At 36.2% G+C, this 19,939-nt stretch overlaps 1 protein-coding gene across 1 annotated transcript in view; it reads right to left on the reverse strand.

Moving 5' to 3' along the window:
- Positions 1–19,701, reverse strand: part of LOC134173171 (uncharacterized) — a 537,635-nt gene extending 517,934 nt beyond the window's left edge. Inside the window, exon 1 of the mRNA XM_062636940.1 lies at positions 18,937–19,701. Within this exon, the coding sequence (XP_062492924.1) occupies positions 18,937–19,659 (723 nt within the window). The 5' untranslated portion in view covers positions 19,660–19,701. The remainder of the gene's footprint in view (positions 1–18,936) is intronic.
- Between the last annotated feature and the right edge of the window lie 238 nt (positions 19,702–19,939).

Here is a 19,939-nt window from a genome sequence, read left to right on the forward strand (position 1 = left end):
AATCTACCAAATCATGTTTTTTTTGTGTATTATTTCTTGACTTGATTGTGGATCTGAGATTGAGTTTGTTGAGAAGAGTCATAACACACTGAAAATTACTGACTCAGATAACCTTTGTTTGCATTAAGTTCAGGTAAGTTCCAAAAGGCACATATAAACTGTAGAACCCAAATACCAAATAAAAAGTCACTCAATTATTTTTTTATAATTTTTATAATATTTTATAATTTTTATTAAAAAAAAAATAGTATGAAGGCACCATGGTGACCAGGACAGCTTGTCACCTTTGCCCTGTCTCTTTGCTACAGATCTAGGCTGGGTCAATCACTGGATATAGTCTTCCCCACTAAGGTAGGTGTGCCGGGCACCCCTTGGATCGCTTGCTGTCTTTGCTGCTCTTTTATGTACTCATCTGATATTTCTCATTGCACCTTTGCTACTACTTTATGAGATATATCCTTCCAGCATAAGCTTTAATGAATGCCCCTCCAGCACTGTTGCATAAATTAAGGCTTGAGTTGTATGAGAACATCTACAGTTAATTATTTTAGTGTCCTTTTAACACAACATGTTGCCATTTTTATAGGAAATTGCAAACTTGAATGAATTAAAGAAAATCCCCTCTGGAATTTAAAAAATGAGACTGCATTATTTTATTATCTATACAATGGAAAGGAATCTTCTCTTTCCGATAACATAGTCACCCGCTTCATGTTACAGAAGAGATTATATACTGGCAGGAAGATACAGGAAAGAAGGGATCAATCCTTGCTAAGATTAGCACATCAGTATAAATATGACTATTTTTCTCACAAAACATCCTACTGTCAGAAAATGCTTTTTGCTGAGAAGGCGCAGGCAGCCTAGCCTCTTTGTTGTATAGCCAAGCAGTTAAAATCTGGTGGAAAGCTCCCTTGAGTAGTTATGTAGAGATCTTTGTGTGCTTGGATTATTGGGGTTTTTTAGTGATTTATGAACATGGCTGCAGTTTGAATCCTTACTGGGCTTCACCATTCTTTACATAAATGCATAAATAGAAATTCTTTTGTTTGTTTTGTTTTTTTTATGAGAGTTACTATACTTTAAAAAAATCTGCTGCTATTGCATTCACATACTTGAAAAGATTATGACCACTCCTGTGGTCAAAGGGACACTCTGCTGTGTATTCAAAATCCTAAAACAGATTATAAACATAATATAGAGCCATGTGCATTTTATGTCACTGTATTGACAAAATAATGCTACCTAGAATAAAAATAATTTCAGCATGGTTGGATTTTTTTGACTGGCAATTTGCCCACTGCTGAGAGATGAAAGATCAGATGTGCTATAGGAGAGATTATGACTAACGCCTAATATACCTTAGTCTTCAAAAGATAGTGACACCCAAGCTAATAATTCAGAGCATACATTTTATTTAATGTATTATATCTGGTTTTGTGATGAAAGAATGTTCTATACAATGAACTGCTTAAGCACAAGCTAAATTTACATACATCATACCTAACAGCATTGTCCAGGATTGTAAATGAAACATATGAATAAGTGTCTTGCTAAATCAGGACTTGTCAGAAAGAATATAAATTAGTGAGAGAAATTTCATTATTTAAATAAATTTTGCTATCTTTACATTTTTAAGTAATCACCACAAAATTAAAAAGAGTTCACTGTGAGCATCTGATTTTTGATCAGTAACTTGTGAGTTGTATTAATTAGTTGTAGTGACAAAAAGCAAAACGTCCTGGGTTTGTTCTTTGTTTTTGTACAAATCTTTTAAACAGGAGGAAAGACTAAAAAGCTAGACTATTACAGAGGCAAGCAGTGTTAGATCTCACTGGGGATGTTCAGAAAGTGTATATGGATTATTTTTTCTTTCTAAGGTAAACATTCTCTTTTAAGTCAACAACATAAACAAACAAATAATAAAATACCCTGTGGAAGTGAATTATTTCACAGAAAATACCTTCAGTTTATGGAAAAAACTCACAGCAATATGCATGTCTGAAATGATAGTCTAGAGCAGTTTGCCAGTTACCTTTTTGGAAAAGCTATAGAGTCTTTGCGATGACTGATCTTTGGTTTACCAGTATATGGTAAAATAAACATTTTTAAAGCAAGCAATGGCTTAAGATTTACATTAAGCTCTTATTTTCCTAAAAATATGAGTGTGCTGTAGATATTGTGGTAGTTATAATTCTATAGTCATATCGTCTAGAGTGAAGTGTAAGAGCATACAAGTCATAAGAAGGGAAGAATCTTACCAACATTTAAACAAAGGCATCTTTACTGCTAACTTCTGACTAATTCATAAACATGCAGGGAAATTTTTTTAATGAAGATTCATTTTCAAGAGAAATAAATACTTTTATTCCAAAAATATGCTGACTGGACTATATGATTTTAATTTTTTATGTGAGTATCTGTTAGTTAAGTTTGAACAGATGCACATTATTCTGTTGCATGTTAAATAATAACAGTGTAGATGTGCTACCAGGGAATTTGATTTATTTATCAGTATTACCTTATGCCATCTTGAGATTTACTATGTATAATGTAATTGAAATTATGAGTAGGGTTTTAATCTGAAGACAAGTGGATGTTAAGAACATTTAATATATCCTCTGTTCATTCTTTTTCTTGTCTAGTCATAATGCTGATATACAGTATTTAGCTGTATCTTCAGAACAACTATTTTCTTTCTTGTTCCTGGGACATAATTAAAAATACTGGCAGCTTTATATACTCTGGTTAAGTTAGTATTAGTCACAGCAACCACATTGCAAGATTGGCCATTTTGTTTCTTTTAATTTAAGACAAAAAAAATGCACATGCACTGTGGGGGCACGTAATGTGGTTGTCTCAGGGACCTGACTATGTAAAAACGATTGACTTGGTACAAAAGCATGATGACTGCTTTCCTTTGTAGGAATGTGCTTCGACTGAAAACTGGAGTATCTCTTCACCTTGCTTTTTTGGGCTATTTTTTCCTATGTTCTGAGTAAAAAACTAGTTGATACAGCATTTTCACCATATGCCCTATATTCAGTGGCACGATAGTGTACTAGTATTTTATGAAGCAGGTTATCTGAGCTTATATTCACTTGAAGATGAATACAAATCGCCTACCTCAGAAGAGGACCCTACTAATTTTTCTCATTTAGGTGTTTTGAGTTTGTTTGTTTGTTTGTTGGCTTTTTTTTAATTAGATCAGTCTTAATGAGGCTGTCCCATTCTCTATAGAAAGGAACATATTAATTTGACTAAAGATTGGATTTTAAGGCATTTCCCAGAGATGAATACATTAATATGAACTGGGTTTCACTGTTCTTTAAGAAAATGCATGGTGATAACTAGGTACCTTGGACTGTGACTCCCACTACCTAGTAAAGGTTTAAAATTTCAAGAGATTGTACAATTGCATTATTGTCTTTTTGTTTTCATGTTTTCTCCTTAGCTCTGTAGCTTTCCTATTCCAGCCTGGGCAATAGACCTTTCCCTCAGAAGATGGCAAATTTGAACTTTACTGTACAAGGTTAGAACTTATACTTGGTTTCCATTCTACTCTAGGCATTATGCTGTTATTTAATGTGAAACACCTCTCTCAATGGCTGTCATTTTGCATGAAAGTGGCCTTGGGGTTCCTGTTTTTTTTTTTACATGGATGATATGTACATTTTACACAGTGAGCTTTTAGTTTTCCTGGAGGGCACTGCTTAAGAGAGTCAACAGATTACTTCTCTATAATACAAAGGTCTTTTAGGCATTTCAGATTAATGGTTTATATTCACTCATAAAAAGAAAAATATTTCATGAAAGAAGAAGTGATGCAATTGTATTTTATATTCAGATGGAAGCTAAATAATACTGTTAAAGAAAATGAATAAGAATGTGCATATTAGTTTTTCTGAGATAATAATAGCAATGTCCCTGTAACAAATCCAACAATATGGTCATTGGTTTGGGTTTTGTTATTAATTTTAAAATATCTAAAACCTCAAATTCAGGAGATACCAAAAATATATTTGCTTGATATAATGCTTATATTTCCATTTACTGGGAGTGGTATTACTGACTACTGACAATTTATTATATTAGTGGTAATATAACTAAGATGACTAGGAAAACTAGAACCTTTATACTAGTTTGTTGAAAAATCATGTACTTATAATGTTTCATTTGTATTAACACCCTAGAGATTGAATATAAATATTCCTTCATAAGACTTTTTTGCAATAATTATTGTTTTAAAGTCAGTTGTATTCATTACAATGGTTAATTCTTCATTGCAAATACACAAAACCACGTAAATGTTAAACCTTTCCCAGGTGATTATAATTTTAATTAGTGTAGTCAGCTGCCCTACAGACTTTAGTGTCTTCTGTAATAAACTCAAACGTCCAGTGCCAGAAGAAGAAATTATGAATTTCTGAAGTTATGGACAATTGAAAGAGATCGTCATTTGTAATGCCAAGATAAGGTATAGTTGTGTTAAATTAGGTTTCAAGTCTCTAGTATTTGGTGCAAAACCACAGACAAGGTTCTCTCAGTTTTCCGCACCCATTCATCTGATGCTATTAAACATTATGGGAAGGCATTCACACAGGACTCTTACAGACAATGCAGGATGAATGACAGACAGGGACACTCTGGTCACTAGTAAGTGGCATTAGATGCTTCTGTGTGTGAAACTAAATCAGTTTCCTGCAGAAATGGAGCAGCAGGACTTTCTTGTTTTCACAAACTGTATTGTCAATAAAGCCAGTGAGCAGATTTAGCTCATGTGCAGGCAACTTAGTTTCATGTTGAAACTCCTTTGTAGTACCTAAAACCAAAATGTATTCATATAGAAAATATAGATGCCTTGTGCCTTTAGACATGCCCTGGCATAGCCTGCTTTACTTTCATCTGTTGGTAAATGTTTCTCATAAACTGTGCTATGTCTGCCTTACCTTGTAAATACAATAACCAATTACAGCCATTGTGGTGCATTGACCTTGACTGGATGCCAGACACCCCTAAGCTGCTCTCTCATTCCCTCTTCTTAATAGGACAGGAGTATAAAATAATGCAAAAAGCTCATGGGTCAAAGTAAGGATAGGGACATAGCTTACAATTCCCATCCTGAACAAACCAGACCCAACTTAGTGAAAATTAATTTAATTCACCAATATTTCTTGGGGCTCAGCTGTGCCATGCAGTGGGTTCATTTGAGCCAGAAGGAACAGCTCCAACATGCCAGTCTGTGTCTGGCATGGGGTAGCCACAGTCTGCGCCTTCCTACCACCCCTGCTGCCACCCCTCCTTGCCAACATCTTGACACCTACACCCAATAAAGCCATATTTAGACAAACCTACGGAACTTTAACCCAAAAGAAAAAAGAGTAATTACATCCGGTGTAACTTTAAGTGACTTTTTATGTAATTCAGTAGTTATTATGAACTCTATGTCACCTTTAATATATGGTTTATAGTGAATATAGCAAAATGATAGAGGGACACAGACCATAGGAAGCAGACTTTTCTAGGTTGAACAGCAGTACAGGCCAATTTCTACCTTTTCTACCCCTCTTGTAGGAGTACAGTCACACTACTGTCCTCTCCACAAAGCCTAAATATACGTGGAAGGTCCTCTCCCTATATATATTCTGTCACTGCAGTATTAATTCTAACACTTTTTACTTCAGTTATTCAAGTCATGAAGTAATACATAATTTTTACTGTTGTGTATGCTGCTGATATAATATTCTCATGCAGAGTTTCTATTAAAATCCAGTCACTGACCAAGCAGCTTGACAAAAACAAGCTTAATATGTGGAAAGATCTATCTATGCATATATATAAAAAAAAAAAAAAGGATCTTAAGTTAGTTTTGTATGCAGAAAAACATTTGGAATGATCTGTATGTGTAGAGACAACAGAATAATTTTTTTGTTCAAGGATGAAAATGATAATAAGTCATTTGCACACTTGACTTTGAGGAATGAAGTATTCAAATATAAGTCACATCCTTGAAAGATAGCCCTTTTACTGCATCTTTGGCTATTCATACTGTGTTATTCCCAGTTAAATTACAAAGTAGGGTTATTGGCTTTGACAACAGATTTTGAAGTGCGTTTGTCATTTGCTGCAATAACTTGTCTAAATATCTTGCTACTAAAAAATTAGGACTTTTTGTGTGTTTACTTAATGATATTGTATTGTTTTCTCTAGAAAGTCTGTACATTTCAATACCATTTCTACAGAGCTATTTTGGGTTTAATTCCTTTTAAGCTAGAAAGAACATGCTTTTCCACATTTTATGCACCTCTACTTGTGATTAACTTTAATTCATTTCTTGAATAAACAGCAATACCTTCTACTAATTTTCCATAGAGATGTACCTATAAAATCTAAATATGGTCTTCAATAATGTAATATGTCAAATAAAGTCAAGCAGACCTTATTGATGACAAGTGACTTGCCTGGTTCCCCAAAACTTAATTAACCAGATATTTTTTTTTTCAGGAGGATTCTTAACAGAAAAACCACACCTGTGAATTATCCTTCAAGAAAATGGGAATAACTTTTCAGAGAAATTTCAATTAATCAGCTTATCCTGCTTAAAGAAAAATTAAAATTAGATTGCTGGAAGAAAATTTCTCATAGCATTATATTCACTGTTAAAAAAAATAAGAAAAGAGAAACAAGAAAAAAATGAACAGTTACCTCATAACTGACTTTGGTTAAAATCAAAGAATAAAATATAGGCAAGGACATTTAGATGAAGTGTTTTCTATTATTTTCTTAGTGTGGTAAAAAAAAATCTTATATACATCTTCAATACTGCTGTGTTTGCAGTTCAGTAAACAGGCAGCTTAAGCAAAATATCTGTGTCAGCAGTTGATTGCAGATCAATATTTCCACAGTAATGCTGACTGCTGAATTAAGAATGTTGTTTTTAGAGATAAATAACACTGATGGCTGAAGGAAAACTGGATTTATCTAGGAGAAAGCTCAGTGTTGGAGATAGCTAAAATCTGGTCAGCTTCTGTCATGTAAAAATTGTGGTTTACCTCTTCAATAGCTAAATGATAATAGCATGTAGAATTTCTGTGTTGCCATTTTCAGAATGTCCCTCTTAACTGCAGAACATAATGGGCTACAGGATGTGCACTGTCAAATTTACACAAAATTTCAGACTTAAAATTGTGAAAATCCCTCCCCCCCCAAAAAAAAACAAAATAAAAGTCTTTCTACTTAGCAGAAGAAACAAAACCATCAATGGATTTTTCTTTAATTTATATTGAAACCTTGGAAACAGCAACCAAAAATCCTTTGTCATAAAACAGAATTAACGTTCAAAGTAGTTCTGAGCATACGAAAATAGGGGTTGCTCTGAAAAATACTCGAAACATGAAATATTAGTGTCTAGAATAGATATTACATTTCTTCTTCTTATTTTTCATTGCATTTACAATATTTATTGAATATGGTAATAACCAAGACTGTTTGACTGGTGCAAGTGTAGAGGAGACCAAAGGTATCTGCCTTTACCCTCATGAAGTTTATAAAGTTTTTAGCAGATGTAAATTATGCACTCAGTGTTCAAGTGGAAGGTGAAATCATAGAATCATAGAATCACAGAATAGTTAGGGTTGGAAAGGACCTTAAGATCATCTAGTTCCCACCCCCCTGCCATGGGCAGGGACACCTTCCACTAAAGCATGACACCCAAGGCTCTGTCCAACCTGGCCTTGAACACCACCAGGGATGGAGAATGTATTCCTGAAAAAACTCTGGAAGTCATGAAAACAACTTTTTTTTTGTTGTTGTTTTAATTAAAGGCAGAATCTACAGTAAAAACTAACTGAGAATCCCTATGATAAACTGAATACTCTCCTGAAGTGTAATTCTTAACACCACGCAAGGGAGTTACTATATTGGAAAGGAGATGTACCTTCAAACAAAGCATACCTTCAGTTTCTGATAAAGCACATTGCCTACATGATAATGCTGTCCTAGCTGCATAACAATATTGAGTCAGTTTTTAGATGGCAAACAATGTCTTTTTCATTCATCGTTATTTGTGGCAAATAATGGGAGTGAAATACTTCAGTGTATAGTGGATAATGAGCTATAGCTGCACATCCTGCTCTGTACATGGTAACTGGGCATGAGGCAAATAGACTGTGGCTGAAAACAACAGACTAAAAACATATGGCAGTGTCCAAGGCCAGTTTGGATGGAATCTTGGATGACATGGTTTAGTGCAAAGTGTCCCTGCCCATGGCAGAGCATTTGGAACTAAATGATCTTAAGGTCCTTTCTAACCCTAACCATTCTATGATTCTATATGTTCAATTGTAAATCTATGGCACAAAATAAGTGTATGTAACTGTATACTCTAAAGATTGTCTCCAGGTATTTCATACTCACATGATCCCTAGGAGACATGTAATTTATAACACAACCTTCAAACCAGATCTTCTTCTATGATAGATAGGCTGATTTTTTAAATGCTTCTATGGAAGTCAAAATTACGGACATTTCATCACTAGTAGTTAGCAATTACTGTCCCACAGTTAGCTATGTTCAGCACCGGTGCCTGGAAAATTGTCAGATACTCACTAATATTCATAATATGAATGTGCTTTTTACTGGTAATATGATTTAAGTAGCAATGAAATAAAAATATTTGATGGAAAAGTAAAAACTGCTATGTCCTGCTGGGACTGAAGGTTTTTCTCTCTCTGTACTTTCAGTCCCAGGGAGAAGAGCAGCCCCTCACACCTTTTGGGGGCTAAAAAAAACCAAAAAGCCTTCAAAAAAAACCCCAAAACCAGCAGCAACAACAAAAAAAAAACAAAACCAAACAAAAAAAAAAAACACCCACCCCCCAAAAAAAACATAACAAACAAAACAAAACCCCCAAAACCCAAACCACTCGAGTATTTGTTTTTCCTTTTTTGTTTTTCTAATAGAAGCTGCAAAAGTTAATTGAAGCCCAGAGTTTCAAAGGCAAGAGGCAGTTATAAGTATGTAGACAAAGGCTGATATTGTGGTAAACATACCCAGTATTACGAGTCATTATGAATTTAGTTTCTGTAGTGTTGTTGTTGATATTTCCCAAATGGCAATGCTCAATGTTAAGAGAAACACAAGTGTCAATAGAAGTAGATGGAAAGATAGCTACCACAATATATTAGGCTGAAGAGTGAAAAAATAGATGCTGACAGGTAGCATGTGAAAGACTCTAATACTTCATAAGCTCTGGGGAGTAGCAATCCTGCTGAGTCAACAAGAACAGGTGAACTCAGAACATCAATAGTTTGTTGCCTCTACCCAAGGCCACCAGAAAACACCAGCATCAATGCATTTGTGTAACTCAATCCACATCCAGGAAGGTGTTGGCTGCTATACGCTGACAAGTACTTCAGGATTACATAAACACCTGGTGAAAGAAGGACCTTTTTAAAGTGCTTTCCGAAAACTAACCTAGCAGCCATAATTTGCCCCTCTGCTTCTACATAAACACTGGCTGGTCTGCCAGGTTTTGCTCCAAAATATTAATAATTATTAATCGTGTATGTGCATCTATAGGTGCCTGAGGGGTATGTGAATGTGTGGTACAGTTGTCTGCTGTTAATAACAGCTTAATAAAAGATGTTCTAACAAATATTGGTTATAATTGTTGTTTCTCCTGCTCTGATCCTCTTAAGAAAGAAAAGGGAATTTACAACAGGAAGCAAGTCTCGCATGCTTTTTTTGAGAAATAGCAAGAGGCTAGCTTGAAGATTTTAAGGGTGGGATTGTGGTTACTGCCTGTGAGAAAACGAGGGGAAAATATGGAATGAAAGGAAAGGTGATGAAATTGTTCTGAAAGATGAAAATTGAGTTGTTGAACCGATTTAGTGGTCCAAGAAAAGTATTTTATCCTCACATCCACTCAGTTCACAGACCACTGTCAGAAGTAGGGTGCTGAGCACTGGACTTTTTCCTATTGGATTGAAATCCACAGGGTATATAAAGAGGGGAGAACTAAAAAAGACTGAACTGTTTGTTATGTGTCCTGCACATACACTTACAGAAAGCTGCTACTTCTGTTTATTTATTTAATTAAATGAAAAGTTATGTAATCCCAGTTGAACTTTTAAATTAAGTTTACTGTCTTCTGGGTTCCATTTTGCTACATAAAAGACTGCAATTTATAATAGATTAAAATGTAGGCTTTAAAAATCTTGTCTGTTTCTAATTTTGAAAGAATACAATCTTTGCATGCATTTTCTTGAATTTAGATGGGTAAAGAAGAAGAGGTTTTATTCCAAGCAGTTGTCCCCACAATGTCGTATAATGATGGAACAGAATTTGTACCAATCTTTTAGAAAAAGTAATTTCATAGACTAATCTGAATAATCCTGGGAAGGGCACATCATCTTGATTACAGCAGAAATAACTGTGCTGTCACAAATCACAGGCTGTGATGAAATCACCTGGAGACAGAGTATATGAAATAGATAAAAGCTCAGAGAATGTATTTTGAATTTTATTCTGGTTTAAAACAGTGATAGATGGGACCAGGGGGTTCTTACATACTTACTTAGCAATTTCACAGTGGAAAGATATCAGAGTCTTATCTCACTATTACCTGTTAGCAGAATTGTACTTCAATATAAATTTTACAAGACTGGGATTTATTCTGTTCCTTCTAAGTGATGGCAAAACCATGTGATTTTAATTGTCCTTGTAAAGAGTTTATCTTCAGGCTTATGCACACGTGTGACTAATGATAATAGCATTTGCTAAAATTGTCCATTTTTAAATCAGCAGGCTTGAACAATCTTCATCCAAGATCTCTAATAGACCTGGCCGTGGAATTTTTGACACCAACATTAAAACATTGAACAAATCTTAAAAAGTCACATGGTTTATAAATATTCAAGGACCTCAACACAATTCTGGTATTTTGAAGAGCAATAAAGCATACCACTTAGGGCTGTATTTTTCTGTCTCAGACAAAATATTAAGGTGGTTAAACCTCAAGAATAAGAAATCTACTGTTAAAAATAAGTTGGTTAAATCATTCTGTAGAAGCTAGATCTAATTAAACCATTTTCATTTGCTTCACTGTGGGAAAAGTAGATTTTAAAAGCCTTTGCTGATATAGTTTGGGCTTCTCCACCACATTTGGATTTGTTCCTTGCCATGGTCTTAAAAAATAGTTCAGCTGATCTCAAATTGTTCATAGGATAGATTTTTCAGTGGAAATTACTTTTGAATTTTTGATCAAGTGTCTCTCACAGTTTTATTAAAAGTTGAAATGATATTACAGTTGTATATCAAGTTGTATATAAAGTTGTTTCTATACTTCTAGAAGTCAAAATGCCACAGTGGGGCATGGAGTTTATATTCCAAAGAAGGAACATTAAAATACAGCATGAAGCCATTACAGTATGAAGGTACATCAGCTCAGCTGCAGAAGCTTGTTAAAGGGATAACTGAATTATTTTAAATGAGATTCAGTTAAGTCGGACTGCAAGAACTTCTACAGATCTCTGACAATGTCATAACAAGTTCCAAAAGCTGAAACAGGAACACAGAAATTTAAATCAAAAATGAGATAAAAATTCCTAGATGTAGCTGTGAGAGGATTAAAGACGGAAGAGCTTTCCAGCTAAGACTGTGGGATCATCATAACCCAAAGACTAAAATAAGTCCTTATATCTTTCTGAAGTACATCCTGTAAATTATCTTCTGAGGAAACTGTAAGGTCTGTTTACAGAGAAAATACTTGAACTGAATGGTTATGCGGTTTCAACTCACCTTAAAATGTACAAATATACTAATGTTTATTCCATATCCTCAAGGTTTATTGAAGGAAACGGTTTCTTGCTCTTTCTTGGTTTTAGTATAACTATTAATTGTAGGAGAAACTACAATTCTTATTCCAAACAATGAAGTGTTACAAGTTTACTTCAGCAACAGAAATTCTGTTAAGTATGTGAGAAATTCTTCATAGTATGCAGGAGAGCAAAATTGTTTATGTTCTGTTTGTAAAACATCTTGCCATACATGCAAGAACTTTGTGTTAATTGTTGTACCTGTTAATTTATTGTTCTCAGATAATATTGTTGCTATGCAAAATGTTTAGTCGGGTGTCTTAGACATTTTTAAGGGTGTTTTAGTTTTGCTTTTTATTTATACAGATTCTGTATGTCAATCTTATTGCTACAAAATCAGTTTCTTGAAAATACAGTATTTTCACAGCTGTGCTCACAGTTGTACTCAAAATTGTTTCACAGTTGTACTCAAAATTGATTCAGGAATTTCTTTTAGAGAGGTTCTTGTCACATAGTCCTACAACCAGTGTATATTGCACATTATCTCAGCAATGTACCACAATAAAAATATTTTAAAATATGATGTGATACAATAAAAATGAAGGAGAAAAAAACAGATTTCTTACAGTCAGTGAAGTTACAAATGACAGTCTAAAAAAGCAAATGGTGGTGTAGTAAAGACTGATTATTGGATAGGCTCAGATGGAGACAGAGCACAATATTCCCTACAGCTGTAGGGAGCAACATCTCTATGTACAGTGACAGCTGCATACTTACTTCTTGCCTAAGGATATGGACTGTACATGGTTTTGGAGTTTTACAGGATAAGCAAGTTATGGCATGTTTCAGTAGGTGCCCTGTTTTTAACTGGAAGACAGTATGTGAAAGGTGCATGTGCTAGGATATTTGTCCGACAATCAACATGCTGAGATGTTGAGTGGTGTGTAATACTCATACCAACTAGTTAATCTATTTGCCTTACTGCTTCAAACAATAAGGCCCTTTTTAAAATACCACAGAATTATCAGTAAACCATTGTGAATTTCTTTTTTTTTTTGTTGACTCAATCGCCGAATTTCATGCTTGGAGAAAAAAATAATGATTTTGATTGAAGCAAATGCTTTGATCTGGGGAAAAGTGGAAAAAAAAAAAAAAAAAGCATGTATTTTAAAGATACTATTTTTTTTTCCTAAAATGCTTAAAATGCATTTCTGACAACATTGAAACATATTTTTTGTACTTTTAATAGCAAATAATCATTATATTTAATTTCTAACCAATACATTTCACCAATTTTAATACTTCCAGACTTCTATTTTTCCAACTACAGCAGCCATAGGTTTTTCTTCTTTCACTTTTTCCCTTTTTTTTTCAATTATACCACTGAATTTTTTCAGACCTTTCCATTCTCTAAAGATACATCAACAAGTAGCAGTCATTGTGAAACATCACTGACCATCACTTTATCACTGATACAGAAAAAAAAAAAAAAAATCATTCAGATAATAATGATTCTATTTGGCCATGGATGAAAGGGTACAGGCTTCTTTCATTGCACTGTTTCACACTTCATTAACATTATTAAAATGCTATTCTTTAAAAAATAACTATTAATCACATGCAGAAATGAAACAATCATTTTAGGTGTGCAAGAGGAAGGCCTAGAAAGTCCTTGAAAACTTTTCCATTTTAGATTTCTTTTTTCTTTCAATAAAATCAATTTTGTTTTAGTTCTTCATCTAGTACTGAAAAAAAAAAAAGAAATCTTCATTCAGTATTTCTTCACTGAATTTTTTTCAGTCTTCTGATTTAGCAGAAAGGGAAATCATAGTGGGGATATAAATTCAGTTCTAAACCACACACACGTGTGAGAAAGAGAGAGAGGACACGCCAGCTTGTAAGAAAAGCTGCTCTCCTAACAGCATTTGCACCCAGTTTTTTACTGTGTGAAGTGAAACACCAGATATAGGTGTATTATTTTTTTTTCCCTCTCCACTTACTGCACCTCAAATTTCAAATTCTGATATGTATTTCTGTGTGCATTAACTCTCTTTAGTGGTTAGGTAGAAGAGGAAGGGATGAAAGTTTAAAAGTGTTTCAAACATATATATATAAGTGGAAAAAAAAAGCAAAACAAACCCAAACAAACAAACCAAATAAATAAAAAACCAACCAACCAACCAAATCCCCCTCTGAGAGTTGTTGAACAAAGACAATAATTGCCACTAAGACTCATGTCAGTAACAGAAGTTAAACATACATGTCACTACTTAGAAGATGAGTAAATGAAATCACGTGTATTCCAGTTTATAGCAGTTCTAATTTTGTACTGGGAATGTTTAGTTATTTTTTTTTTTTTCAATCTTAACACTCTGTATCCATATATATATATACACACACACACATTAGATTCAGTACTGCTGTATCTGGTTATATACACTATTTGCACTACTAATTTTGCCTGTGAATCTCACAGAAAGAAATACAGCCTTTCTTTTGAACTAGAATCAAATTAAGTGTTCTTCCAAATTATTGTTCTACCATACGGTACTGTTGAAACCTCTGGCAAATTCTCTGTCATTTGTAGTCATAAATAGCATGGATTCTAAGTGAGATACTAATTATCTAATTATTTGCAATTCAGATGTCTGAGAAAACAGACATAAAAAAAACAAACATTTTGAGTGAAAAACACCCTAGAGCTTAAGAAATGTAGTTGCTTTAGGGAAACATAGGTGCTCTCTCCAGGGCTTTATTTTCATCTTCTTCAGGCTAAAAGAACTTCATGCCAAGTTTTGAAAGATAAGCAGGATTTATTTTCTTCTTTAAAACACCACCAATGGAATATTGCTTATGGAATTTAATATATATTATATATAAATATTAAATTTATATATAAAATATGTATCAATATGTGTGTATATATATATATATATATTCCATGGAATATAGCTGATGTCTAGATTCTTATTTCATTGGAAAATAATCCAAACCTTGCGAGGGGAAGAAGGGAAACAAACTGTTCCATGCTAGAAAAAAAAAATTTAAGAATTGACACTTTGTTCTTTGCTATACATTATGGAATATCACCACTGATCATTATTTATGGAAAGCAAAGCTGAAAATTAGTAATCATCCTTTTTCAGTAAAATAATCTCAATGATCCAGTTTTCTGTGAAAATTGCACTCCTCAAGTCCTGAATTATGAAGTATTAATGCTAATGATCATCAGCTACTAGTATTCTGGCAAATGTAACTGTTTCCTCGTGCCTATTGTTCCGCATAAACTAAAAAAAAAACCACAAACTAAACTAAACTAAGCTAAACTAAACTCAACTCAACTCAACTCAAAACTGAACTAAACTACCTCTGGCTTGCTTTCATTACTTACTTGCTAGTGTATTTCTTGTCTTAAATTATGGCTTTGAAAAATACTGTTTATGTCAGATGTTGCTTCTGAAACATGAAAATTACTTAGGAAAAATTCTGGAATCATTCCCCAGTTTGATTTTTTTTGATTTTTTTTTTTCTGAGCACGTAAACATACATTGATCAGAAGTGTTAGGCAAATATTTCATATGCAAACACTGGCAAAAAAGCCTAAAAATGTATACTCAGAAAATTAATTATATCTTCTGTCCTTTCTTTGTTTAATAAGAATATTTTAATTCAACATTTATAATTTCAATAATATAGAAACATGGAATCATAGAATGTTAGAGTTAGAAAAGGCCTTAAGATTATCCAGTTCCAAGAGCCCTGCCATGGACAGGGATGCCTCACACTAGACCATGTTGCCCGAGGCTCTGTCCAGCCTGGCCTTGAACACTGCCAAGGATGTAGCATTTACCACTTCCTTGAACAATCTGTTCCAGTGCCTTGCCACCCTCACAGTAAAGAACTTCTTCCTTTTACCTAACCTGAACTTATGCTTATTTAAAAAAACACCAACCACCCCCAGTTACCCACATATACATATATCTATTTAACTAAATCTCTTTTCTTTAAAGATCATGGTCAATAAAATAAATTAAAAAAAAAAAAAAATCAAGTGGTTTAAAATATCTAGTAATGCTACTAAAGCAGATAACAAAAAATAAAGTGTCATTAAACTTTTTAAATAATAGAAAATAGAAGGATGGGATGGGGAGACAGACACTTACTTCTGCAGCTTTATGCCAGTCCTTAGTATTAAAGTTCTGATATTTTTTCTGCTAAAAAAAGAGTATACTTTTTAAAATTGAATTTGGTAACTATGTTTTTCCATCCATACTAATATGGCTGCATGATTTGGTAGAAATATCAGCATATGCATCTGATAAAAAAATCATGGTTATATCCAGCAAAGTGAGATGTATTCTTTAAAGATGTCTAGTATCTGAGTATACATATATTCATTTTTATTACACATTTTATGGTTATATTTTGCCAAGTAAGTGTCTCAGCTAACAAATCCCAGTCAATTTTAGTATGGTTCATTACTGGGAATACATAATCCTCCTTAGGTTTTATACATAGATTTGATCATTTGACAGTAATTACAAACCTACTTTCTTGCATATGAATTATAGCCTTATTAAGCCAGCCTGCAGGCAGCCACAGCAATGATGCTGGTTAAGCAGCATTTTCTACATTCCCAAATGCTACTATGTTTTTTCTGCTTTTGCAGATTTCATGCATTTTCTGCCAAGCTACCGAGGCAATGCTGTGGGAGAAGTTTTCACTGAAAATGCATCCTTTTCTAAATTTCTTATAGAAATTAACAAAAGAGCTGGCAGATCCAATGATATAAAATGCCAGTTAATTGGTTTTATTTGCTACAGACCTAACTGATTACAGAAAAAAATGTGTATTTGCAATTAAAAGTGAATGGATCAGTGAACATAATTTGGAGTTTTTTAATACTTTGCATTTTTTATCCTATGAACAATCAAGCATAAAGTCTCCTCAGTACGCTCAGCTGTTGTTATTTCTGAAGGTCTTGGTTTGGATACAATTTGTTTGCCACAGAACAGATGTTACAAAATCAGTAACTGAAGGTTAACATATTACAAGTGTCGTGGTTTAAACCCAGTCAGGCGACTTGTTCACTCACTCCCAGTGAGCGGTGCAGGGCTGACAACAATCGAGGGTCCTCCCCCCCACCGGGGCTCTCCCCTTCCCTGGTCCCAGAGGAACGGGGAGGAGGATCAAAAGAGTGCAACTCCTACGGGTTGAGACAACAGTCCAGCAACCAATGTACAACAGAAATCACCACCGCTACTACCAACCACAGCAATGATAAGAGAAAATAACAAGGGAAGAGAATACGATACCACCGGCCAAGAAACGAGTCCCACCCGGAAGCCCGTGTCCTTCCGGGTAACTCCCAGTTACCCCTACCCTGGGCATGACGTGCTGTGGTATGGAATACCCCCCTGGCTAGATCATTTTATTAGTGCATGGACCAATACCTATAATGCTGCTGAGTCCATTCGGTCCATGATGTCAGGTTCCATCTCTTGTAACAATCTTTCAGGGCAGGAAAGGCTGTGTGCAGTATTGGATCATTGCCTGCTGATGCTGGTCGTTCCTTTACTGTGGAACTCATCCGGTTCTATCAAAGTTCATTCTCTGTTGGGATGATGGTTGGAGGGAAGTCAGGGCTAGTCGCTGGTGACCTGGAGACATCTAGTTGATGAGCTATAAAAGTATTACACAGCAGGCAACAGCATACAATTGTGTTCACTGGCTGTTTTCCCCTAAAATCAAATCCCCTTGAGGTATACATCGGACTTCCCCGTCTTCCCGCATTACCCACCAAGTATATCCAGGTCCCTGAACAAAAGCAATCCCATGAGTGGGTTTGCCTTTACCTGAAGCAGGAATAACCCAGACTGTCTTCCCCAGAAAATTCTTTATGTGCACCACAGGAACTTTGTCCCCCTCTACAATATGTAAAAGTTCTGACTGGGCTGGGCCAGCCCTGTTGGCAGCTCCTCTGGTGTTGACCAACCAGGTGGCCTTTGGTAAGTGTGTATCCCAATGCTTGAAAGTTCCCCCACCCATTGCTCTCAGTGTAGTTTTTAATAGCCCATTGTACCGTTCGATTTTCCCAGAGGCTGGTGCATGGTAGGGGATGTGATATACCCACTCAATGCCATGCTCTTTGGCCAAATATCTATAAGGTTATTCGGGAAATGAGTCCCACTGTCTGACTCAATTCTCTCTGGGGTGCCGTGTCTCCACAAATTCTGTTTCTCAAGGCCCAGGATAGTGTTGCGGGCAGTGGCATGGGGCACAGCGTATGTTTCCAGCCACCCGGTGGTTGCTTCCACCATGGTAAGCACATGGCACTTGCCTTGGCAGGTTGGTGGCAGTGTGATATAGTCAATCTGCCAGGCTCCCCATATTTATACTTCAACCATTGTCCTCCATACCAAAGAGGCTTTAACCGCTTGGCTTGTTTAATTGCAGCACATGTTTCACACTCATGAATAACCCGGGCAATAGTGTCCATTGTTAAGTCCACCCCTCGATCACGGGCCCATCTATATGTTGCATCTCTGCCCTGATGGCCTGAAGTGTCATGGGCCCACCGGGCCAAAAATAATTCACCTTTATGCTGCCAATCTAAGTCCATCTGAGCCACTTCAATCTTAGCCGCTTTATCCACTTGTTGGTTGTTCTGGTGTTCCTCAGTGGCCCGACTCTTGGGTACATGGGCATCTACATGACGTACCTTCACCACCAGGTTCTGCACCCAGGCAGCAATATCTTTCCACAGGGCAGCAGCCCAGATGGGTTTACCTCTGCGTTGCCAGTTGCTCTGCTTCCACTGCTTCAACCACCCCCACAGGGCATTTGCCACCATCCATGAGTCAGTATAGAGATAAAGTACTGGCCACTTTTCTCGTTCAGCAATGTCCAGGGCCAGCTGGATGGCTTTCACCTCGGCAAACTGACTCGATTCACCCGCTCCTTCAGCAGTTTCTGCAACTTGTCGTCCACGACTCCATACAGCTGCTTTCCATCTCCGATGCTTTCCCACAATACGGCAAGAGCCATCAGTAAACAAGGCATACTGCTTTTCACTTTCTGACAGTTTATTATATGGTGGGGCCTCTTCAGCGCGCATCACCTCCTCCTCTGGTGACATTCCGAAATCTTTGCCCTGTGGCCAGTCCATGATGACTTCTAGAATGCCTGGACGACTGGGATTTCCTATTCGAGTTCGTTGTGTAATTAGTGCAGCCCATTTACTCCATGTAGCATCAGTTGCATGATGTGTAGAGGAGACCCTGCCCTTGAACATCCAGCCCAGCACAGGCACCCGGGGTGCCAGGAGGAGCTGTGCTTCAGTGCCTATCACTTCCGAAGCAGCTCGAACCCCTTCATAGGCTGCCAGTATCTCTTTCTCAGTTGGGGTATAGCTGGCCTCAGATCCTTTATATCCCCAACTCCAAAAGCCGAGGGGTCGACCTCGAGTCTCCCCTGGAGCTTTCTGCCAGAGGCTCCAGGCAGGACCATTCTCCCCAGCTGCAGTATATAGTACATTTTTTACATCTGGCCCAGTCCGGACTGGTCCAAGAGCTACTGCATGAACTATCTCGCATTTAATTTGCTCAAAGTCTTGTTGCTGCTCAGGGCCCCATTTAAAATCATTCTTCTTCCTGGTCACATGATAGAGAGGGCTTACAATCAAACTGTAATTTGGGATGTGCATTCTCCAGAACCCCATAGCACCCAAGAAAGCTTGCGTTTCTTTCTTATTAGTTGGTGGAGACATTGCTGTTATCTTGTTGATCACATCTGTGGGGATCTGTCTACACCCATCTTGCCATTTTATTCCCCAAAATTGCATCTCCTGTGCAGGTCCCTTGACCTTACTCCGTTTTATGGCAAAACCAACTTTCAGCAGGGTTTGGATTATTTTCCTCCCTTTCTCAAAGACTCCTTTGACATGTCATCAATGTATTGCAGGTGTTCATGGTTTAAACCCAGTCAGGCAACTTGTTCACTCACTCCCAGTGAGTGGTGCCGGGCTGACAACAATCGAGGGCCCTCCCCCCCACCGGGGCTCTCCCCTTCCCCGGGTCACGGAGGAACGGGGAGGAGGTTCAAAAGAGTGCAACTCCTACGGG

The sequence above is a fragment of the Pezoporus occidentalis genome, unplaced genomic scaffold (assembly GCF_034315485.1).
Source record: "Pezoporus occidentalis ecotype Australia unplaced genomic scaffold, CSIRO_AGI_Poc_V1 ctg5, whole genome shotgun sequence".
Classification (NCBI taxonomy): domain Eukaryota; kingdom Metazoa; phylum Chordata; class Aves; order Psittaciformes; family Psittacidae; genus Pezoporus; species Pezoporus occidentalis.